Source organism: Camelus bactrianus, chromosome 33 (assembly GCF_048773025.1).
Source record: "Camelus bactrianus isolate YW-2024 breed Bactrian camel chromosome 33, ASM4877302v1, whole genome shotgun sequence".
NCBI classification, from domain to species: Eukaryota; Metazoa; Chordata; class Mammalia; order Artiodactyla; family Camelidae; genus Camelus; species Camelus bactrianus.
The window spans coordinates 23,671,130-23,696,772 of NC_133571.1; the positions used below are offsets into that span (position 1 = coordinate 23,671,130).

At 47.4% G+C, this 25,643-nt stretch overlaps 1 protein-coding gene across 2 annotated transcripts in view; it reads right to left on the reverse strand.

The window, feature by feature from the left end:
• OPCML (opioid binding protein/cell adhesion molecule like) overlaps positions 1–25,643 on the reverse strand; it is an 864,383-nt gene that overhangs the window by 75,313 nt on the left and 763,427 nt on the right. For both annotated transcript variants that reach the window (XM_074356895.1, XM_074356894.1), the window contains exon 4: positions 21,979–22,104. In XM_074356895.1, coding sequence (XP_074212996.1) covers positions 21,979–22,104 — 126 coding nt within the window. The remainder of the gene's footprint in view (positions 1–21,978; positions 22,105–25,643) is intronic.

Consider the following 25,643-nt stretch of genomic DNA (forward strand, 5'->3'; position numbering starts at 1 on the left):
TGTAGCCCTAGGAGCCGCGTGCCACCACTTGGCTGTGAGCGAAGGTCATCCAGACGGATGCTGATGCAGCATGGTGAGGAGCTACATGAGGACCCGAATATTGGGAGGTGAGGACATCAGGGCCTCTGGGAGGCGGTTATCATAACAGATTATCTTTGAAACACAACAGGCTTGCAACATCAAAGCAGCTTCCAAGCAGATTAGCAAATAAACATGCCTGCATGTCATTTACTCAGTTTCTTCAGTCATGACCACGCATCAGAAATTCCAGAGGACAATGAAAACAGCATCATGTCAATAAAACAGAAACAAACCAGGGAGAAGCCAGCTCAACACTGGGAAGTGAACCTCTGCGTCCCAATACGTATTTCAGGAATGGAACCAAAAGGTGATCCTAATATTACACAAAGGCAGGGAGTCAGGAGCGACGAGGTATCCACTTACTATAAGAGCAGGCCATTTCTGAGAATATGTGTTGAGAAAATACTGCAGGTAAAAAAAAGGAAAGGGAAAGACACAAGAATTTCAGGAAGAGCCCAGCTAAAAAATCGCTTCCGTTGCGCAACATTGTGAACGTGCTCCGTGCTGCTGACGCGTGCTCGTAAAGTGACCAAAACGGCAAGTTCCGTGCTGTGTATATTTTACCATAATTAATAATAATTGACTTCGGGGGCCCTAACAAAAATTTTAGAAAAGTAACTGACAACCTAAAAAGAATCAGGAAAAGATGATCTCATGAAAAGACTTACAGAGACAAAGCTGAAAAATAATGCCACAAGATCCGAGAAGTCAGTAAGATGAACCAAAAAGTCCAAGTAGCCAGATTAGGAGAACAAGATGGGTCTCAAACAAAAATAAAGCTTAAAATTTACACTGGATTTTTTTAAGTCATTTTTTTCTGCGGGAGGCGGTGAGAAGGTAATTTAGTTTGTTTTTTATTATTATTGTTGTTGTTGTTGTTGTTATTATTATTATCATTATTTTTTTTTTTTAAACACAGGTACTCGGGACTGAACCCAGGACCTGGTGCATGCCAAGCATGTGCCCTACCACTGAGCTAGACCCACTCCTTACACTGGATTTTAAACACACTAGCCGTGAAGCTCCAAAAAACCGAATCAATGCTATAAAGTCCAAGGCTGAGAAGCACTCCCAGGATACACAGAAAAAGAAACAGAAAAATTGAATGAGAGAGGGAGAGAAAGATGACTAATATGAAGGAGAAGGGTGGAGAGTCAACTTGGGTATAATTAGGTTTCTTCAGAGCAAAGCACACAAACCCAACAATGGAGATTTAGTAAAGACTCACTTCCTTGTGCTGAAGAAGGGCTGTGTGTCTGGCGGTGGGAGCCTCACACAGGGGGCGAAATCGGTTAGGAGACACACTTCCACACCTCTAGCAAAGAGCTGTAAACCCCCAGGTAAATAAAAGAAGGCCTTTCCACCTTTCATAAACAGCTTTAAATGAATTAGTCATAAAGTTACAAGAATCAGAAAAGCCACAGAGAGTTCTGCTTCCTCACCAAATGCCAGACATTGGGGGGATGGTAACTGCAGGAGTTTTGAGGATAAAGATTGTGACCTGTGGATCTCATACTTGGTGTCAAGAAAAGGACATTCCTAAGAGACACCCCCCGAAGGCTGGCGCTTCTGCCTGTCCCTGTCCCCAGCACTACCACAGCCATCGCGGCAAAACGCGTTTTCCATGGATACACATCACATGGAAGGAGAAATAAATATCTTAAGAATCAGAAAAGGTAGCACTCCCTCATCTTTTTGGAAAGCTCATTGACATGTATTCTAAATAATTTAGAGAAGAAACAAAAGCACGATCTAACAAAGGGCACCTACAAGGGAGGCGTGACAGGGCTCGTGGGAGCCCGACTTAAGGAGGTGAGACGAAGGAGCTGCTACCAACCGCACAGCCAGGCTAAGTGCAAGCAGGCGTGGCTCAGTACCCGGAGTCTGGGTTACAGGTTCAGGCTGCGATCCTGCTAAAGCACAGAGCACTCGCGCAGGGCGAGCTGGGAGGGAGGGCACTGCCAGTCTTGTCTCAGGTGAGAGCACAGGAAAAAACGCTTCACTCAGCCTGAATAATTAGATTCACACAGGTTAAAAATACTTCTGAGAACCTTAAACGAAGGGACTAGGATGAATAAAAACATGATATATTCACTTCAAAAAACTACAGAGGATAAAAGCGAAAAAAGAGGTGTGTTTCAAACAGCACAAGGTATAAAACATGAAGACTACTAGACAGAACAAAAGCGGAAAACAAAAAGATGACAAGCAGCAAACACATCAGCTTTAATAACACCTGCAAGCGGGTTAAACTCCCTGTGAAGAAGAAAGGGAGGCTCAGAGCGGATTAAAAAAAGGAAACAATATATTTCTGCTCTGTTTACAAAAGACACACCTAAATCAGAATAATACAAGTATGTTTTTCTAAAAAAGATGAGCAAATGTACTTTTGACGTTAATAAAATCAAAGCAAGAAGTACAATATTGTCAGATAATGTTAAATGCAGGATTAAATCATTCAGTTCTAAAAAATGGGTCATTTATATTGATAAAGGGAACGATGCATAGTGAAGTTTTAATTATTTTTAAACTTCATGCATGAAATACATAAAGCAAAAAATATCAGAAATGCATGAAAATACTTTATTAAAATCTGGTATCATCCACTTGTGGTTACACAAATTTGGGGAGGTCAACAATTCAATATGGCCATACACAATCTGAATAACAGAATTATCTCTCAGTGTGGATATATATGTATAATATATGGTATTCATGGAGCATTTTATATTATATGATTATACATAACTAGCTGTGTGTGGGTATATGTATCCAATTATATTTGTGTTGTACATATGTTTATATGATACCTATAATTGGGTGCTCACACATTAACATATATATTTATAAACCTGACAGCCATAAAACGTTTATCAAAATTGACCACATCAATTTTCAAAATTAATTCAAGAGGTAAAAATTCTGAATCAGCAACATGTTACAAAAGATTGCCAAAAAACTACCCACAAACAAGGCCTCGACCTGAATAAGTTGATAGCCAATTTTTGTCAAACACTTAAGGGATATAAATTGTTTATTCTATGTAAATAATCCAGAGTACAAAAAACATGGAAAGTTTACCAATTAATTTGGCTATGATCCTACAAACAATATTTACAAGTTTCTTAAGCATTTGGTAAACTACAGACATTCCTACTTTGACAATTAATGCAAAAATAATAAATAAAATATTAAGTGGAATGTTTCAATATTATAAAATGTAATATCATTATTTATATACATGTTAATCAAAGGAAAACATGTATAATTATTTCCATAACTTGTCAGAAAAGATAATTTGATAAGGCCTATTCTTGTGGGAACTAAGTATTTTTATTGAAACAGAGAGCATTCTTTAATGTGATAAGAGGGTCTTTGAAGCAGGCATCATACGTAACAGAAAAGCACTAGAAATATTTCTACTGCAAAGATGAAAAGGACGTGGATCCCATTAATCATTACTATTATTAAATACTGCTTTGAAATGCCAATAGTGATGATTATACTCAAACTGTTTCTGAAAATAAATTAGGGAAAAATATTTCCCAACAATTTTTTTATAAGGCCAGAATTACCTTGATACAAAACCAGACAAATAATATTATAGACCAATAGCCCTTATGAAAGTAGATACAAAAATTTTAACAAAACAATGGCAAATTTAGTCTAGGAATTCAAAAAAGGATAGTATATTATGAATACAAGAGGTTATTCCCAGGAGTGCAAGGTTGGTTTCACGTAATAAGTAATTCAGTATAATACGTCATATAATCATCTCAATAGATGCCAAACAAAACATTTGAGGAAATACAACATCAGTTCACACAGAATGAAACAGACAAAAACAAAAAAGCTTTTACCAACTAGTAACAGAAGTGAACATCCTCAATTTGATGAAGGCCATCCATGAAAAACCTAGATAACATTTTAGTCAATGAGTAAACATAAAAAACCTTTATAGTTTTCTTCTAACCAAGAAGCTAGCCAACATCATTTGAGTTTAACATTATATTGGTGAAGGACCTAGCCAGAGCAATAAGGCAAGAAAAAGAAATGAAACATGTTGATTGGTAAGGAAGAAGTAAATCCATCATTCACAAAAGACAAAATCATTTACGTAAAAAATCTTAGGCAATCTAAAAAAATTTACTAGAATCAATGAATAAACTTAGAAATGTCACAGGATGCATGGTAACATACAAAAGTCAGCTGCATTTCTATATATTTTCAATGAGCAATTGAAATTTTTAAAATACTCCTTACAGTAGCAATCAAAAACATGAAATATTTTGGAACTATACACTGAAAGCTAAAATCATTGCTGAGAAAAATGAAACAAGACCTGAATAAATGGAAGGATACATTCTATGGGTTGGAAAATCAGCACTGTTAAGATGTCATCATTCTCACTGAAGAAGAATAAAGAGTCTGGAGGAATAACTCTCCCAGACTTCAGACAATACTATAGACCTATAGTCATCAAGACAGCATTGGTACAAAAACAGACATATAGACCAATGGAACAGAATAGAGAGCCCAGAAATGAACCTACAAATTTTTGGTCAACTAATCTTCGACAAAGGAGGCAAGAATATACCATGGAATAAAGACAGTCTCTTCAGCAAATGGTGTTGGGAAAACAGGACAGCAGCACGTAAATCAGTGAAGCTAGAACACTCCCTTACACCATACACAAAAATATATTCAAAATGGATCAAAGACTTAACATAAGACAAGATACAATAAACCTCCTAGAAGAAAATATAGGCAAAACATTATCTCATATACATCTCAAAAATGTTCTCCTAGGGCTGTCTACCCAAGCAATAGAAATAAAAGCAAGATAAACAAATGGGACCTTATTAAACTTACAAGCTTCTGCACAGCAAAGGAAACCATAAGTAAAACAAAAAGACAACCTACAGAATGGGAGAAAATTTTTGCAAATGATGAAACTGACAAAGGCTTGATTTCCAGAATATATAAGCAGCTCATATGACATAATAAGAAAAAAAACAAACAATTCAATCCAAAAATGGGCAGAAGACCTAAACAAGCAATTCTCCAAGGAAGACATACAAATGATCAATAGGCACATGAAAAAATGCTGAATATCACTAATTATCAGAGAAATGCAAATCAAAACTACAATGAGGTGTCACCTCACACCAGTCAGAATGGCCATCATTCAAAAGTCCACAAACGACAAATGCTTGAGAGGCTGTGGAGAAAAGGGAACCCTCCTACACTGCTGGTGGGAATGCAGTTTGGTGCAGTCACTGTGGAAAACAGTATGGAGATTCCTCAAAAGACTAGGAATAGACTTACCATATGACCCAGGAATCCCACTCCTGGGCACATATCCAGAAGGAACCCTACTTCAGGATGACACCTGCACCCCAATGTGCATAGCAGCGTTGTTTACAATAGCCAAGACATGGAAACAGCCTAAATGTCCATCAACAGATGACTGGATAAAGAAGAAGTGGTGTATCTATACAATAGAATACTATTCAGCCACAAAAACTGAAAATGGAACACCGTTTGCAGCAACATGGATGTTCCTGGAGATTGTCATTCTAAGTGAGGTAAGCCAGAAAGAGAAAGAAAAATACCATATGAGATTGCTCATATGTGGAATCTAAAAAAAAAAAAAAAAAAAAAAAAGGACATAAATACAAAACAGAAACAGACTCATAGACATAGAATACAAACTTGTGGTTGCCAAGGGAGTGGGGGGTGGGAAGGGACAAACTGGGATTTCAAAATTTGTAGATACTGACAGGCATATGTAGAATAGATAAACAAGATTATACTGTATAGCACAGGGAAATGTATACAAGGTCTTGTGGTGGCTCACAGTGAAAAAAATGTGACAATGAATATATGCATGTTCATGTATAACTGAAAAATTGTGCTCTACACTGGGATTTGACACAACATTATTGTAAAATGACTATAACTCAATAAAAGATGTTAAAAAAAGATGTCATCATTCTCAAATTGTTGTATAATTTCAATGTATTTCCAGTCAAAATCCCAGCATTATCTACATGCAGCATGATTAAATTTTTAACATTATTAATGTTAAACCAACCTTGCATGCCTGGGAATAACCTCATGTGTTCGTAATATACTATCCCTTTCTTGTGTTACTAGATTGCATTTGCCAATATGTTGTTAAAAATTTTACATCTCCTGTCATAAATGCTATTGGTCTATAACATTATTTGTCTGGTTTTGGTATCAGTGTAACCCTGGCCTTATAAATCCCAGCAATATCTACCTCCAACATTTGGGGGTAGATATTGTCAATCTAATTCTAAAACAACATAAAATACAAGGGCCTGGAATGTTATTTTAAGAGAGAACAAAGTTGGTGACTTTTACTATCTTATTTTAAGACTTACCGTAAATCTATAGTCATCAAAACAGTATGATGTTGGCATAAAGAGTGGCATACAGATTAAGAGAAAAAAAGAGAGTCCAGAAAGAAACTCAATTCTAATAATCAATTGATTTTTGACAAAGAAGCCAAAGTAATTCATTTGGAAGGAATAATGCTTCCAACAGATGGTGCTGGATTAACTGGATAGCCATATAGAAAAACAATGAATCTCATTTTTAAGACTAGTCTCCCACCACGGACATAGATTAACTCATGTGGATTGTGTAGCTAAACAAAAAAGCTAAAGTTTTAAAGCTTCTAGAAGAAAACATAGGAAACAACCTTGGTAACCTTGGGTGACATTTTTAAAATAAAACATAAAAATCCAGAACTATAAAATAAAATATTAATAAACTGGACTTCATCAAAATTAAAACCTTTGGCTCTTTGAGATGCACCATCAAAAAACGAGAAGGCAAGACACAGGCTGAGAGAAAGTATCCTCAATGCAAATATATGACTTAGGACTTGTATCTAGAAAATGTTAATAACTATTACAACACAATAATTAGAAGACAAACAATGCAATTAAGAGTAGTCACAGATTTCAAACACCTCACAAAAGAAGATGCACAAATGGCCAATAAGCACATGTCATTAATCATCAGAGAAGCACAACCTGAGACTGGGAAGTGTCTCCCCTACATATCTGATAGAAAGGATAATATTTGAAAAAGGGAAAACCATTTTTGGCAAGCGTGCAAAATGCCTAGGGTGCGCATACAGGGCTGACAGGAACGCAAAGTGGGCCCATCGCTGCAGAAAGCAGCTTGGCAGTTTCCTGCGTAGTTAAATATAAACTAACTGCCTGGCTCACAATTCTACCCCTGAGTATTCACCCAAGAGAAATGAAAGTATGTGTCCACGGGCGGTCCTGCTACAGATGTATTCATAGCAGCTTTATTCGTGGTGGACAAAAAGCAGAAGCAACCATAGGGCGTCAACTGGCAAATGAGAAGACAAACACTGGTGTGTCCGTGCGCTGGGACCCCCTCGGCAATGGGAGGGAAAGACGTGCATGCAGAAACACGAGTGCAGCTCAGCAGCCGAGGGAAGGACGTCAGAAACAAAAGAGTACATATTCTCAGATTACGTAACTTTTGTATATTTCTTAGAGTATAAATACACTCTGTGTACATGTATGTATGAAACACTAGGGAAAAAAAAAATCTAACATATAGCAGCCAAAAAGATCAATGTTTGTGTCCAGTTGGGGTGAGGATAAGGCTTGGGCGTGAAGACAGGGGATTGTCGAACAGATGGTAATGGGCTATGTCTTGGTGGTGGTGGTGGTTACAGAAATGTACACATTTGTCCCAAATCCCCGGGCACAGATGGGCGGACCTTTAGGGCACGATGCTAAGTCACAGGTCAGATGGAGAAAGATAAGTACTGTACGATCTCACTCACATATGGACTCCAAACAAACAAACCAGCTCGTAGGAAGCTATCAGACTCACGGTTGCCAGGCAGAGGTGAGGGTGGGGAGATGGGATATTAGACAAAGGGGGTCAAAAGGTGCAAACTTCCAGCTCGCAGTCCCGGGGACGGGGTGCACAGCACGGCGGCTGTAGTTGGCACTGTGTGTGGCATACTGAAAGCTGCTAAGACAGTGGCTGATCCTAAAAGTCCTCATTATGAAGAAAAAGAAATTCTGTAACTCCATGAGGGGATCGATGTGAACTGCTTACTGTGGCAACTGTTTTGCAGTATACGTATGTCGTTATGCTGCACCCCTTAAAATTATTCAGGGCTTTCTGTTGATTATGGCCCAATAAAGCTGGGAGGAGAAAACCCTCACCAATCTACACTGAAAAATGGGTGCATTTCATTTTACGTAAATGATGAAGACCCAAAATGTGATCTTCTGAAAAAGACCGCGTTCTTCCCTTCCAGTCACTGTCCATTCTGCACTTGCAGTGTGCGTCCCCCGGCCCACCTGACCTCTGCTCACATCAGTGTCGTGGGGACAACAACATATACAGGTATGAACAAAATGCAGATGTTCTCTTGGTTCTGAGGCTTCGTGTTGACCAGGATGATGAACAGAGCTGCAGAACGAGCAAGCCGAGCAGCTCAGGCGATTCACCTCAGGAGACCAAGCAGGTCACCGCCGAAAGAGACCGGGCAGAGAGCGCAGGGGAGGTTAGAGATGCGGTCACCTCGACTTCTCATGGAGGTGAACATCGAGGAGAGACTGCTTAAAAGAGCGTCACCCAGCTATCTTACTGTCTGTTATGTACCGCATGTTGGGGCCACTTTGAAAGATTTTGGTAAAGATTTAGCTTTCATTAAAATACTTTTGTTTTCTCCTTGTGACCAAACCCGACTCCTTGTAATGCAGCGTTTTGGTTGAACCAGCCCCAAGTGGTCTGGCAATTTATTGGGGTGACACAAATTTCACAGTTTACGCCCCAGCAACACTAAACTGCTTATACATTTCCAGTTACACCAGGTTGTTTCTCATTTCCATGACTTTTATCTCGCTGTCTCCACTGCCCGGGATAGCCCTCCTCTCCTCCACCTCACTCATGTTGTTCCCTTTCTCAAGACTAACTCTTAACAGATTTTTAAGAGTCGTATGAGTAGCCACCTCTTCCGAGAAGCCACCCCGATTCTCCCATATTTCCCAGTTGGAGTGAAATGACCCCCCCCCATGACCACGCATGCACCACCCTGTGCTATAATTACATGCGGCTGCGCCGGTGTCTCTCGCTAAATGTGAGCTCCTTGAGGAAAATCACACTGTTGTTTACCTTTCTAACCCTGGCATCACGCACAGTACCTGACTGGTAATAGGCACTCCTGACTCTTTCTTGAATAACTGAACGAGCCCATAAATAAGTCAATAACTGGAAGAATGCTATTTCCAGCTGCCATCAAGTCAACCAGCCCAGGCTTGTTTCTCCCTCTGAAAAGTGCCTGCGCTAGTCCCTGCCTTTGTATCGCATTGCATTGCATTGCATTGCATTTTTCTTTGTGAATGCCAAATGAGATCAAAGTAGCAAGTCGCTACATTTAAGGGATGATGATGATGAAAACGGTGGTGACAATGACGGTGTCACAGCAGTGTTCTGCAGGATTGTGGTGACAATGATGGTGTCACGGCAGTGTTCTGCAGGATTGTGGTGACAATGATGATGGTGTCATGGCAGTGTTCTGCAGGATTGTGGTGACAATGATGATGGTGTCATGGCAGTGTTCTGCAGGACTGTGGTGACAATGATGATGGTGTCATGGCAGTGTTCTGCAGGACTGTGGTGACAATGATGATGGTGTCATGGCAGTGTTCTGCAGGATTGTGGTGACAGTGATGGTGGTGTCATGGCAGTGTTCTGCAGGATTGTGGTGACAGTGATGGTGGTGTCATGGCAGTGTTCTGCAGGATTGTGGTGACAGTGATGGTGGTGTCATGGCAGTGTTCTGCAGGATTGTGGTGACAGTGATGGTGGTGTCATGGCAGTGTTCTGCAGGATTGAAACGACTGAAACGTGTAGTCAAAGTATGCAAACAGTAAGTCCAGAGAGTCCAGAAAGAAGGGAAGTCTCAGGCAGGTGCCAAGGAACAGAAATCGCCATGGGGGTTGTCCAGGGAGACGAAGCTCAGAGGGTCAGCAGGTCTCAAGAGTGGAGGCAGGGGGGTGCGAGGTGCAGGCTGAGCGATTTCGGGCAGGGACGCCAGCAGACGGGGCTGGGCCGCCAGCCCACGTGTCAGCGCAGAGGATGACACGGGGTCCTTGCTGTGAACACCTGCCGGGACCTGGACGGCCTGGGCTCTCAGGAGCGCAGTTCCAGCTGGAGGTGGCGCCTGCGGCTTTTAGGAACATTCCACCTGAGCTGCGATCAGAGGGGCTGGACGTGTCGGGAGACTCTTAAACTACGACCCAAAGTGCCAAGGCCCCCTGCCTCTGCGCCTGCTTCCCCGCCCTCAGGGACAGGAAGGGCTGCGCACGCCTGTCCAGAGTGCTGTGGGGAGTCTGAGCCGAGCTGGGAGTCGGAGCAGGAGAGGCGTGCCAGGGTGGGGGGGGGGGGGGCGAGAATGAGCGCTCTGGGGCACCGCCCTGCCCAGGAGGATGCGGCTCCAGGTATCGCTCTGTGTGAGGTCCCAGAGCCCTGCAGCCGCACGGCACTGAAAATGAGGCTCCTTCCGTCATCAGCAGTGCTGGTAGCATCCTTACTGCCCACGAGGGAGACAGACGCTTTCACTGCAGCAGTAATTACTGCATCCGGTTCCCGTCGTGCAGGCACGGGCTAGCAGAGTGGGAGGAGGCCCCAGAGAGTCCTGAGATGAAAGCATTTCCAGACGGCAATGGTGTGGGGAGCCCGGGTGAGCCGAGCAAAGCTTGTGGGGAAAGGAAGGAACTGCCGGAAGCGGGGGACCGCCTCTCATCAGATCAGTTACCGCAGGAAGCATGACTCTCAGGACACAAGATCATGCAGAGTACCATTAAAAACACCATATCCAGCACCCCAGGGTGGGTGACTCCCACCGATAAGTGACTCTGGAGTGGGGAAACTGGACAGTACAAAAAAATTAGGAGAAGGAAAAAAAGGAAAAGCAAAAGGAAAAGGTGGAAAAGGCTTCAGCGCCTGCCTCCTTTCACTAATGAGGCTTCGCGGGCTGCGGAGGAAGGGGAGTGGGGGCCCCTGGGCCACGCTTCAGGTGATCCACGGGACACCAGACCCCCTCCCCGCCTCCCTCACCACAGCCCTGTTTGTGTGGGTGCGAACATCACAGCCTCCAGCTGGGAAGCCCGGATTCAAAGTGACAACTGGTTTTGCTTAATGAGATCAGTTCCCCTGGGTCCCACTAGTGTCCCGTGGGGGTTCCCTCTCAGAGGCTGGACCATTTTTAAGGCTGGAGGGCCCCACTCCAATTAAATCCTCCAAGCACCTTCCTCCTCCCCCTCTCCCTCCCTCCTCTGAGTCTCACAGGACGAGGCAGCTCATTAAGCATGGTTGCTACCATAAATGAAGGAGGAAAGAACTTCCCCCCTCTGCCACCTTTTCCAGAGCCACACCTCAACCTCCTCCCTGAGGGGCTGAGACCCAGCACCGTGGAAGCCGGGGATGGCAGGTGCTCTGAGAAGAGAGACAGGAAGGATGCGCCTGCAGGGAGGAAGCTCAGAATTGTGGTGTCACCCAGACAAACTCAGGAGCGTGAGGTGCTGAGGTCACAGGCACGACTGGTCCAAACGGGACTGGGTGTGCTGAGTCGTCCCACCTCTGGGCACGCGTCCCCTTTACGGAGCTAATGAGTTTTCCAGCACAAGTCAGAGCTTTTCCATGAGGACAGGATGGGTCAGGAATCGAGGAACATCTTCCAGACCCCAGCTCAGCATCATCTGGAGACGTCGTCAGGTAGGACCCTCGCAAGTGGGTGAAGATGTGGGACAAAGAAGCCTGAGCAGGGAGACCACCTGGTGCCCAGCTCAGTGTGCAGTCTTAGAGAAGGATGGACTAGGAGAGACGGCGGGGCAAGGGGGAAGGGTGCTCTGGAGATAAGCCTGTGAGCTCCCGCAGCCTCCCAGTACAGAGAGACGGGCGCCTCCACACACAGCCTTCACTCCACCCACCAAACCCCTCCGCCGCCCAGAGTGCCTCCCAGGTCTGCAGGCCCGGCCAGGCGGATCCCTACTGCTCTCCCTCTGGCTTTCCTGTGGGTCTAGAAGAGAGACGCAGGATTGCCCGAGAAGCATGCCTTCACCAAGCAGGTCCTGTCTGATCACAAAGCCCTGCTCCAGGTGCCAGAGAGCATCGCAAAGATTCACGTGGCGCAGGGGAGAGGGCTCTCCTCTGGCCGGGGTGGAGCACAGCATCTCCAGGAAGAGGCAGTGAACCCGTGAGGCAGTGACTTTGACCATGTGTCGACTCCCGGAGTCGGGAGAGAGCTGGGCAGGCAGGGGCTGGGTGACACCACTCTTGTATCCTCAATGCCTCTGCCATCTAAGCCCGCGCCAGACCCCTGGGCTCGCCTGGAGGACTGCTGAGCACTCGATGGACTGGGGTGGTGATGGCCCCCGGCCCCCACTAATGGCTGCACAGCCCACAGCCAGAGTCCATGTGTCTGTCTCTGCCCGATTCTAGCTGACTTAGAGGTTGAACCCCTCAGCATCACCCACCAGCGCTCCTGAGTCCACCCCCAGGGTCTCCCCAGCCCACAACGCAGACGACGGCCTTGAGTTATCAGGACCCCAGGCAGCCCCGTCATCTCTGTTGGGCCCAATGTAGAAAGCGGCTTTCTCAGAGGTGGTGTGGCCCCAACCACACCCTGTGGCCTCGTCACGATTACGCGTCCCTCCCCCACTCCCCTCTGGGCTCAGAGCAGGCACGGGGCTCTGTTCACCTCGCTTCCATCCTGCCTTACACATCGTGGTGAATTTAGTCAGGTCACTGGCTGTGAGTGATTAAAACCCCAAGGAAAAGCAGCTGGAGCAAGAAAAGGTGGTTTATAGGAACTTTTGTCCTAGAGACGGAGAGGTTTTTAGAGAGAGACGTGAATGACTGTGGAAAAGGAAATAACCAGGAGCTGCAGGTGCACAGCTGGGCCTGGAGGTCCCTCCAGTCGGCCATCAAGGCTGCGCGCCCAGGAGGGAGGGAGGGAACAAACTCTCTGAGGTCCCTTCCACGTCTGCCCAGATGAAGGAGCTCCGTGGCTGAATTTAAGTGCAGTATCCCCAGAGGAGGCCGGGTGCGTGTGTGTGGCGCCAGGCTGCTTATTCCCTGTTGAAGCCTACAATTTTTGTTCAGCAGCAAAATCACCATGGCCCCACCGCTGAGGCCAATTAGGTCTACAGTCCTTGTGAAGCGGGTCTCAATTTCACCAGTGTCCAGCTGATTTCAGCGGCATCATTTGATAAGAGCAGCTGCAGAGAGGAAGCCTTGCGGCAGACGGCAGGCAGCACTGGTTGCCTTTCCAATTCTAATTTTACTTTTGAGTTAGTTGGCATGATACAGGTTAATATCCATTCTTATTTTTATAATCTAAAAAAAAAAAAAAAACCCAGTGAACAAGCTAAGCGTTACTTCCGTGCAGCCCTGACTCCTAGCTGCCCCGTTTCTGGTACATGTGGTTTATCGACTCGGCGTTAAGTGAGCAGCATTTAGTCACACCTCAAGAACCACATCTCCAGACGCCATGATGCTTGTGCTAAGGCAAGTTACTTCACCTGGGCTCTTAGAACGAGACCCCTAGGGGATCGTTATCCGTTTCTCAGCGAGGGCTTTCCCCGCCCGGGGAGGAAGAGACAGGGACGCCACCGAGGCCTGGCGAGCCTACATTCCGAGCGCTCCAGGCTCCGATCCCCGCCTCGGAGCCAAGGCCGGGGCCCGCCGCGATGCTGGCTGCCTGCGTCCGTCCGCCAGGAGGGCTCACTCTGCCCTCCCTCCACTCACACGAAAGATCTCCCGCCTCCCAAAGAAGAGATTCTCAGGAATTTATGACTCCATCAACTTGCCCAAAAGGAGCATAAATGGGATTAGTTTTAATATTGTTAAGTTGCAAAACTACAGGCACATGTGCGTGCCAAAGCGAAAATGTACGCAAGCACAGGAGGAAAACATATGGGGACCCATATGGTGAAGGCGCCTTGCTAGCCCTTCACACACTTCTCATTTACAACAAGAACCAAAGTTAGTGAGCATAAATTTGCTTTGCAAAAATATGAGAGGAACAGCTTGTTTGCCCATAACTGTTCGACTGAGCAAGATCTGGGTAACCTTGATTTCTCATCTCAGGCGCCTCCTTCGCACACTCGGGGGGTTAATTAGGCTCTAAGCACGACTTCAGACTAGAAACGAGGACCCTGACTGCCTTGCAGAGAGACCGAGGAGTAGCCTCAGTGAGTGATGCACTGGGTCCCCCAGCGGCTGGAACTTGTCCCTGGGGAGGCGCAGGAGAGAGCTGAGGTTGCTTTTCATTGAAGCCGAGAAGCAGCAGAGCCACCGCCGACAGCGGCACGGCTGCGGCCCTCATTTGGAGGCTGTGGTCTTGGTCGCCCAAGACTGAGCGGTGGCCAGAAACTGTCCAGACGCAGGGAGGTCAACGTGGGGGTAGGGACGGGGACGCAGGAGCAACCGTGAGGCTCAGAGCCAGGGGTAACAAGCAGGACTGGATCAAATACATCACGTTAGGCAGTTCCTGTTCCAGCCTCGCGCCATGGGAGCCGCCTTTGGACAGACTTGAAAACCAGGGCTGCGGTCTCTCTCAAGACCTCCGCCACTGCAGTTCCCCGGGGGGCGCTCACAGTCGCTGAGCCTTTCCGAGCCTGTTTCTTTGCCCAAGAAATAGGTAGAATATTTCCTCTCCGACCTATTTTAGAGAGTTGCCATAGAGGCACTTGAAACGATGCACTGTAAAAATATTTCATGAACAAAGCATCGTTACGTAAGCATGTTATTAGTGGGAACCTTGACGTTCGTTTTACTTATTATTCCTATTTTTAACCTTTTATTTGGAAATAATTATTGATTCACAGGAAGCTGCAAAAATAGCAGAGGGGGGCCTCACGTGGTCATTACCGGCCCTGCCCCACCACCCACCAGCGGCAGCATCTTAAATAACTAAGGCACCTTTTCAAAACCGGGTGACTGACACGGCGCGACGTGATTCACCACGTGACGGGGCCTCCTTAGATCTCACCAGCGTCTGTACCTGATTTTATGCCTTTGTGTACAGTTCTAACATTGCATCATGCAAATCGATGCCTCCAGCCACTACGACGATCAAGATGTGGAGCTCTTCCTTCACTGCAAAGCACTCCTTTGTGCGGCCCCTCCTCTCCCCTGCCCCAGGCTCTGGCCCCACTGCAGCTTTATGACTGCTCCGTTCTGGGGGATGTCCTGCGAGCGGAATCGTACAGCAGGCCGCCTTTGCAGCCTGACTCTGTGCACTCGCACAGCCCTCTGAGGCCCCTCCGGGATGCTGAGTGTGCCAGTGCTGCATCGCTCTTTACGGCTGAAGCGCATTTTGAGGTGTGGATGTGACGCAGTTTGTTTAACCAGGCCCCCCTGGAAGGCCGTTTGGACTGTCTCCAAGTTTATCTGTTACAAATTAAACTGCTGTGTCATTCTGAACTTTTAGGACTGAATCACTCACGAATGACCCAAGACGGTAAAGACCAAGAGGCAACGACAAGGGAGGAACAGGTGTAGGATGGGCATAGGGATAAACGGTAATAAAGGCACAGAGATAAGTGCCAGCGCTCTCCTCTCAGGGCTGCTGGGGCATCAGATTAGACTCGTAAGGTGTGTAACAGGGCTTGGCACACGGCAAGCACGCATCACGACGTTATCATAGGCAGATCTCAGGCTGGCTCAAGGCTGCGACAAGGCCGAGTACTTACTCAAGTTGAAACACGGCACAACGCAGTTTGGAAAGAGCTGCGGGACAGCTCCTCCGTGTGAGTCCAGCTGGACGACAAGCCGTGCGCGCCCCTCTGTTGGCCCTGATGCTAATCAGAGGAATCTGGCATAAACAGCCCCGCTCTGCAGCCTAGGAGACCGAGGATCCCGGAGACGGAGTGGTTTTCCTAAAGGCACTCAGGTTGTTAGCTGTTCCGGCCAGATTTCAATTCCAGGTCTACGAGGACCCGAGGTCTAGTTCTGTGTCTAAGCCAACACTGCCAGCCCCAAGGAACTGACACCCGCCCAGGAGAGGGAGGTAGCGCCTCTTTTCTTTGGAATGTCCAGGACTCGGCAGTTTCCTTTAGGGCTGCCTTCTCAGGAACGTCTACAGCTGTAGGCGACGCCGTCCTGGGGCGGGACAGCTCCCAGCCTCAGCACCCGGCGTGGTGAGCGGGCGGCACAGAGACCTGCTCAGCCCGCTCAGAACCGAGGCTGCCCATCTCCCGCAACTAGCTCTCCTCCCTGCCGTGGAATTCACCCACCTGGCCACCTGCCGCGTCTAGAAGGAGGCCTCCCACACCCAGCCCGCCCCCAGCACGCGGGCCGCGCATCACGCCCATTGCGGTGGAGCAAAGCGCACGGCCTTTCCGCGGAGGCGGCGCTCTCCCACCACCGCGTTCGCGCTCAGGACGCACCAGCCCGGTCCGTGGAGTCCCGCTCAGGACAGACGAGACCAGGGCGTCAGAAGCCATGCGGCGGTTGCAGGGCACGGCTGGGCTTTGGGAAGCCCTGACAAGAGTGATTTGAGAGAAGGAAGGGAAGACAGAGCAACCATCAAAAAACAGAAGCAAGAGTTTCGACAGGACTTTAGGGCCGCGTCCCCTGTCACCCCAGTCCCCACACGCTGAGGTACGGTCGATGTGCGCGATGTTGATACTGCATTTTAAAGATGAGCCCAGCGACATCCATCGCGTTCAAGGAAACAGAGGAGAAACGTGATTCATTTTAAACGGCTTCCATTAAAACCAACTCAGGCCAATGCGTGGAGTCAGCTTCGGTTCCCTGGAAAATTCACTTCTCTGAAATAACTCGCTCCCCTGCTCCCGGAGGCATCGCTGAGAGTCCATCGCAGCAGCCACTCCCTCCCACGTGAACTGCTGTCATCCCGAAACCTCTATGGAGAGGAAACGGAAGAGAAGACTTTATCACCGTCCCCAAACATCTGGTCTTTCCAAACGCGGCGTGGGCAATGGCATGGGCCCTGCGGTGGGTCCCCAGGGCGCCCTGAGAGGAGGGAGGACCCTCCTTCCAACGCAGCGGCGTGAGTGGTCTCTGCTTCCACTCCCTCCTTCCAGCATTGTTGCTACATTATTTATATTTTTACATTCATGGGGTGCTGGTGCAGGGCTGCTTCTCCTGTCCTTCAAGAAGGGAAAATAAATTCATTCGTGGAACCACCGGTGGCACCGTGCATTCCACCCACTGGCTCCTGGCTGCTCCGCCCCGCCTGCCTGTTCCAGGACCTGCCCGCTTCTCGCTGGCCTGCCACCCGTCAGGTCAGAATCCTAGCTTCTAAGCTGTAGGTCGCTCAGGGCAGAACTCTGTGTGTGTGTGATGTCTATTAAACAAGCACCATCTTCTCTAGCAAATCCATGTGAATAATTTTTTTTTTCAAAACCCATTATCTGCTACTGAAAGTAGATTTAGCATAACATTTTATATCTAAGGCTAAAGAATAAATACTTCGTCAAATGCCCTGTGGTCTGCATGTCAAACGCACAACGAACGTGTGTGTACACAGCACTTTTCTTTGAGATGTTTCCCATGCTTAATAATCATAGTCCTGTAAAGACCTCCAGCTTTCCTCGGAAGCGAGGCGCATGTCCTGTGGGGACGAATGCCCGGTTTCTGGGGATCCTGGCGCGTCTGTCAATATCACAAAGGAGGTGGGAGGCCTGGAGGACCCCAGCTGCACATCTGTCTGGAGGTCAGAAGCACTGCGGACCTTTACATCTGTAATCACGGCGATTAAAAAAGATCCCTCTGCTTTCCTAAGAAGGGTTTGTTTTTGGTTTGGTCGTTTATTTGCTTTAAAGAGGAAATGAAAACCTAAAAAGACTACTTGTATATTGTATTTTATATTGAATATTGACACCATGGAAACTGGCAAATGCCACCAGGCTTCACCGCACTCCCTCCCCTCAGCCCCAATCAGTTGTCAACATCTTCCAGCACCATGACCTAAAATCCTTCCTTTTCCAATGGTCACTTCAGGCACAGGTCCTGCTCCTGGTTTCTGAGCCTCACGCTCTTCTTCTATTATGTCTACGTTCTTTTTATATTTCAGAGGCTCCTCATCGTTTCCGATCCACAAACCATTACTATTCTCCAGTGTGATAATGGATTTTTTGGGCTCATTTATCTTTACCCCTTTTCTATAACTTCTAGAGGTTGGCGGAACATGCTTGGTCTGTCATTTTAACCATAACTGCTATTCTTACTCTTTAGTAATCTGCTCATTAAAATATGATTTCTCTAAGTGAAACCTTATTTCTTGATTCCTATTATATAGATCCCCAAATATTCAGCCACAGATTTCAAATACCGCATCCGCATTTGGGGAACGCAGCTGTCCAGTAAGCTGTGCTCTCCGACACAGTCTTGGGATTTCAAAGGACGTGCCGTTCCGGCTTCTATTCCTTGTTCTTGCTTGCTGCCCCTGATACAGCCGATGGCCCTAAAAGTGCTACCTGGTGTTCACGTTACGCTGGCTGCTCTTCTAAACCTTCAAAACAACTTCCCAAAGTCGCCTCAAGACCAAGTGAGGAGGAGAGCCCTTCTGAAAATAAACACTGCTGATCACTCTGGAGGGACGGATTGAAACCTGCAAACCCTCCAGCTTCCAGGGCTTTTCAAACTTGGGAAACAACGCTTTGAGTCTGAATGTCTTGGAGCTTGAGCGAAGTGGGGGGAAAACAACGGGGGAAATGAGAGGCCCCAAGTGAAGGCCAGAGCGCTGGAAAAAACCAAAGGGGATCTTGACCATGGAGCCCGGGTGGGAGACTTACAGGGAGAGAGAATGTAAATTTTGGATTTGGGGGGGTTTTTGAGGCTGAATTGCAACTATTATGTGATATAAAACACTAGGAATATGGATGAGTCTTCCTTATTTTGAGGGAGCCTGTACCGCTGAGCCACTGTAAAGGATTGCTTTAAAACACTTACACCAAGTCCAAGTGCCTTTCAAAAGATTCCTAGGCTGAGAGAACAATGTGCTTAGGATCAAATAAACGCATTCTGGGACTCCGAGCACTTATAAACATCTGACTTTACCAAGCATGTAGAAATTGGTCTGACGGTTAGACATATTTTTGTGCATAATGTAAATCAAAATTCTCCCTGACTTTAAGCAAAATTTCCAAGAGCTTCTATCTCTGGGAACACACACTATCGCCGTGTTTATATTAAAGTTGAGCTCTGTGGTGTCCCTTATGTCTGTTTTAATATTCTTGTTAATATTACTTTATAATATTGACATTTTAGGTTTCAATATCCGAGGTCTTCGTGCAAAGGATGTCTGGTGGATTTATTATCGTTTCCTTCTCCTATAGCGAGGCGGGGGTTGAAATACACGTTCTCAGTTTCCCTGGAGGACACGAGACAGTGAACGCTTGCATGATGCTCCCAGTAACAAATCCAGCCTCTCTCGTGTGGTGAGTGCTGCTCGCGTCACTGATGCCCTAAATTAGGGGGGCATTTTCAGGCCATTATTTCTTGCATCTCTATAGGCCTAATTTTCAAGCTTGATTGAAATTGAATTCACAAACAACAAAATGCACCTGTTTTTAGTGTGCAGTTCAGTTCTTCTTCACTAATTCAAGCACCAAATAGCCACCACCGTGCTCAAGATTTCTAGCACCCCCAAAAGCCCCTTGTGCCCCTTTGTAGTCAGTCACCCCAGGCCGCTACCCTGGGTAACCCCGACGTGGCTTCAGTCGTGTAGACTCGCTTTGCCTGTTCTAGAGCTCCAGACGTCTGGAACCGCACACTACGTAACTTTCTGCCTCTTTTGCGTACCTTAGCGTGATGTTTTGAGATCCATCGGTTTTGCTACGTGCACCCGCGGTCTGCTCCTTGTAACTGCTGAGAAGCCTTCCGTGTTTAAACACACCGCAGTTTAACTGCTCACCTGTTGAGGGTTTGGGGCTGTTTCTAGTCAGAGGCCACGCTCAGTGAAGCTGCCGTGAGCGCCTCTATGCAATGTGAAGCTTGGACGTGTGTTTTCACTTATCGTTGGTAAACTCCTAGGAGTGGCACTGCTGGGTGACCTGCCAAGTGTCTGTCTCACTTTACAGCAAAGCGCCAAGCTGCTCTCCACGGCGCCTGCAGCATCTTACAGCCCCAGAGCCGACGTACAGGAGCTCCAGCTGCCCCACACCCTCACCGCCACTTGATGTCCGCCTTCTCGATTTCTGCCATTCTAGTAGCTGTCTGGTGGTTTGTCATCACAGTTTAATTTTCGTTTCTGTGAAAAATATGTTGACCATATTTTCATGTGCTCATTCCATTCGTCTTCTTTTGTAAATTGTTGAAATGTCTTGTATTTCAAGGTGGGTTTTGAGAGTGATGGTGTAAGAACTCGTTATACAGCGCAGATGTGAATTCTTTGTCAGATCTTTGTATGTGTCTGTGTTCGCTCAGTCTGTGGCCTGTCTTTGCAGTCACTCTTAATGGTGTTTTTAATTTTGATGAAGCCAGTTATGAGCTGCATTTCATCCCCTCCAACCAAACAAAATAGAAAAAAATAGGTACCTTGAAGTCCTAACCAAAGTGCGCCAGAATGTGACCTTATGTGGAAATGGGGTCTCTAAGGAGGCGATCAGGATAATGCGAGGCCGTTACTGTGAGCCCTAACCCCGTAGGTTTGATGCCCTTATAACAGGGGGAACTTTGACACAGACACGCACACAGGAAGAAGGGCATGTGACAATGAAGGCGGGGGTCCGGTGATCACCTGTAAGCGGGGAAATACCGAAGACCAGACGACCACCGGAAGCTAGGGGAGGGGCGTGGAGCAGACGCCCCTCACAGGCCTCAGAAGGCGCCCGTCCTCCTGCCTTGATAGTGGGCCTCCAGCCTCCAGAACTACGCGGAAATATGTCTCTGTTGTTTAAGCCAGGAAACGTGTAGCACTTTGTTATGGCAACCACACAGAAATGATGCAAACCCAGACTTGCCCTTTTCTCTTTTACACTCAGAGCCTCTAGCGACCTGGCCACCTTCGTGCCCTCAGCATCACTGAGGCTTACCCGTAGGTCCTCCTCTAGGTCTGCACGGCTCCTACCTCACACACAGGCACAGTCCACACGCCGTCTTCTTCCCTGGGCTTCATGCTTAGATTTTCTAATGCCCGAGAAAGTGCCTGCCTCTTGAATCATTTCTGGAATCAGTCACAGTTTCTAATCGGGCTGTAAACATGCCTCGTGGCCTCTGCCCACCCCTTCAAGTTCAGCGTGGAGCGAGCTCTGCTTCCAACAGGGTGAGGCCCGCTGTCCTCTGGCTCCCTCCCTATCAGCTGGGGGTGATCAGAGCTACTGTTTCAAACCAACCACCGAGTGCCCAGCACAGGCACGCCCAGGTGCGCCCAGCATTTCCATCATCCCTCTTCCACTTGGGGTAGGGGTCCTGAAAGCACGGAGGAGGAGACCCTTTGTCCCCTGGATGCACAGTAACACCAGCATTTCTAGCTCCCTCGCTCTCTCCTTCAGGAAGGGACAAACCACCCACCCACCCCACGCATCATCTCCACCTTGAGACATCAGTATCTTTGCTGGACGTTGTTCTTACGGCATCTCTGCCCTTCACAGTTGGGAAAACGAAAGCCATCTAAGGTCACGAAAAGGACTGCGAATAATTCGGTAAAATGTCTCTATAAATCCTTCTTCTGGAAAGGAGCGCCCAGTGACTGACGCACGCGCTCTGCTTGCTTTTACAGACTACGTCACAAACTCTGCATTGCTTTCTGATTCCTGAAGTTTTGCTGTGCACTAGAAGCGAGTCTTCAATATACGAACTCTGAAACCCTCTTACAGCTGGGCGCCTTACCCTCGACTGACAGGTGTCTCCACGTCACGGTTGGCTCTGGTCTGCCGATGGCCAGACACAGCAGGGTCACACTGCTCCCCTCATTCACGGTGACGTCTGAGGAGATGTTCATGATCTGGGGAGGAACTGGGAGGAGACAGAGGAGAAAACAAATACATGAGAATGATTCTTTGCACACCAAACGAAGTGTTAGCTATTTACAACGGCCAAGACAAGGAAGCTGTCCGTCAACAGATGGCTGGATAAAGAAGCCGTGGTGTACTTACACAATGGGATACTACTCCGCCATAAGAAAGCATGAAGTAATGCCATTTGCAGCAACGTGGATGAAACTGGAGATCGTTACTCTAAGTGAAGTGAGTCAGACGAAGAAAGACAAGTATCACGTGATATCACCTATATGTGGAATCTTAAAAAAATGACATAAATGATCTAATTTATGAAACAGAAACAGACTCAGACACAGAAAACAAGCTTACAGTTACCAAATGGGATAGTGGGGGAGGGATAAATTAGGAGTTTGGGATCAGCAGACACAAACTACAGTGTACAGAATAGAGAAACAACACGGTCCTACTGCCGAGCCCAGGGGATGATATTCAATAGCTTGTAACAACCTATAATGGAAAAGAATATGAAAAAGAAGACACGTATAGATATGTATGACTGAATCACTGTGCTGTACTCTGGAAAGTAACACGACATTGTGAATTAATTAATGACACTTCAATAAAGAGGAGGTGCCAGCCTGTACATCTTCATAGAGCATAGTTTTTAGATGAATGTTGCTCCCAATAATAATTTCAGATTGCCTGATTTGCCAAGGGTGTGACCATCAGCACAGCACGTACAGGGCACTCAGGGAGGGAGCGGCTCTGTAAGCGTCTGGTTGAGGCAGGAGGCAGGTGTGTGTGTGCGGCGGGGGCAGCGGGATAACTGAAGCAGGCGTCACTGACTGTGGACAGAGAGGTAGAACCAAAGTTGGGAATGCAGTTTTCTAAGAGTTCCTCTCTATTCTCGTGCTCACTCCTTCCGGTGGACCCTGGCTTGTGTAGGAACCATCGGTAGCCCCGAGCTCAGCCTCTGCTTCCAGTAAGTCACTCACAAAGCCAACCGCCCCGAGTTAGCCACCATGTCCTGGGCACGCCAGACTTTCTAATTCTTTGACTCCATGCAGGTTGTTCCAGCCTGGAATTTTTTTCTTTTTCTTTTTTTTTTTTTTGCACATTTCCTTTCCTGAAAATTCTCAATCCTTCCTTAAAATACATCCTTTAAAATTTGGTGAAATTTTCACCGATTTGTCAATGGGGATTAGCTGCTTTCTCCCCAGACCCCACCAGCCATTGCAGTTACCCTGAGATTGTACCATAGAATTCCTTTTCAATGGCATCATATCTTAGTGGTTAGGAGCAGAGCTCTGGAGCTCAGCTCCTTGCCCGCTGAGGGATCTGGGGCCACCTCTTCAAGCTCTGGCTTCTGCACCTGTGAAATACAGATGATCGAGGTAGCTAAATGCACTGTGTTGTGCAGGGCACCTGGTGGGAAGGAAGCACGGAGTGAGTGGCAGTTGCGAAGGTGACAGTGCTGATGAGGAGGGAGGCAGCAGTGGTGCCATCTGTCAGCAGCGACAGCTAGCCTCTCCTGGCCGGGTGTCTACCTGCAGCGTCACAAAGGCTGACATGAGCCCTGGTCTTGTGTCCACCTTGTCCTGCCTCCAGGCCTGCAGCTCGGCTTGGAAGATAGCAAGGTTCCTTCTCTAAAGGTGCTTCTCGTCACCATCGTCCTGGTTGAGTTTCTCACCGATTTTCACACGGCCAGCTGTAATAGCCTCCTGCCTGGAACGTGCCATGCCGCCTGGTGTGGGTTCCCCAACCTGCGTCCCTCATGGGGCCACAGTGTCCTTTTCAGGCAATAATCTCATCAAACTACTTCCCTAATTGCTCCTTCAGCTCACGATGGCCCACCAGGCTTAACACACAGCCTCCTTTCATGACCCCAACCCAGGGGCCAGCCTCCTCCTCAGGCCACGCCCTCAGCCAGGCAGCTCCCTGCAGACTCGGACCGGCTCTCCTGGGAGCAGGGAAGAAGCACACGGCGGTCCAGGGCTCCGCTCCGCCTTTTCTCTCTGGTTCCTACCTGAGTAGATACCCTTCATCCTTCAGGGACCTCAGAGGTCACCTCCCCTTTGCAGATTTCCCCTAGCTGCTCCCCGAATCCTGAAAGGAGAAGCCCCCGCCTCTCCCTCGGGGAGGGGACTGAACACGTCGTACGTAGAGCTGGTGGTTTTATGCGCCTGTCTCTCTACCTGGAGGGTGAGGTGCGTGGGGATGAGGATGGAGCCCCATACACCTCTGTCTCCTCGGGGTCTGGTGCAAGGCTGACAAGGGGACCTGCTTTAATTCCTCTTTGAAAGAAAGATCCAAAAAACAGACGGAACAAGTCCAAAAAACTAAGAGGGGGACAAAGCTTTTCATGCAGGATTTCTGATACCTAAATCTTTCTTCTCAATTTCCTTTCAGATTCTCCAAATAAAAGGAAGGGCGGTGGAGACAGGGGGCTCCGAGCTAGAGTCACACTGATTTATTCCAACTGCCAGTTTAATTATGAATTATTAATCACCAGACAGGGAGAGCGCTAGTAGATTGCAAACCACCCTGAGTCAGAGACGGAGGAGAATTATGACTGATGCTTGACTCAGACAACTCTGCGGCCCGGAGTTTCATGCAGCTGACACCTCAGAGGTAAGTCTTTCAAGAAGCCATAAGTAACACACAGAATATTTGAGTTTTTAAGGGAATCCACATTAGCAAATAAATAAAAATTACCTGGCTTATAAATCTGTCACATTTTGGCTTATTTCTGCATTCGGATTTGGCCTGAAATTTCATGGCACGTATTTTTCCAAAATACACATGGAGGGAAAACAAAAAACAAAAAACAGTGTACTTTGTAACTACACTCCATTCTCTAGAGAAAACTGCTACCTGTTTTTCAGTATTTTCCAGCTTGTTAAAAAATAGTTCTGGGCTTAGAAATGTCAATACTTTGTTTCAGTTTTACAAAGCAGCAACTCCAGTGCACCTTCTAAAAAATTCTCAGAATAATGTCTGCTTTAGCTGGATGCGTTAGGCTGCCTGGAGTCCTCTATCTCTAGACCCAGGAGCCTCCCTGGCTGTGAGGCGGGCAGTGGGGGTGGGCGGTGGGGGACAGTCGGTCAGTGGAGGATGATTTAGCACACGCAGCCGTGGTACGCAGGACAGATGGCTCAGCCCTGCCCTCAGCTCAGAGCTGCCAGTCCGGACATGCCGTGTTCCCCACTGATAGTTTAAACGGCTCTGGATGAAGAGCTACTGGTAAAATTCTATGGGTATTTGGGGGCATCCTCGTTCCCCAGGTGCTCGGTCAGTGTCACCCACTAGGAGGGAGCTTCCTGCCGGGGAATCGTGAAGGCTGGTCCAAACGTTTCGCCAAGACCCAGGCAGCACCCTCCCCCGACCTCTGCAGGTGCACAGTGTTCTGTCCTGTTCTCCAAGGAGGGAAGGTGAGGGCAGTGCCAAGGGCGTGGGTCACCAGCCAGACAGGAAACACAGAGAGTGAACTGGGAGAAGAGGAAGTTCTTCCTGTTCTCAGTCATGTCAATACTCGTGTGGAATATGTAATAATAC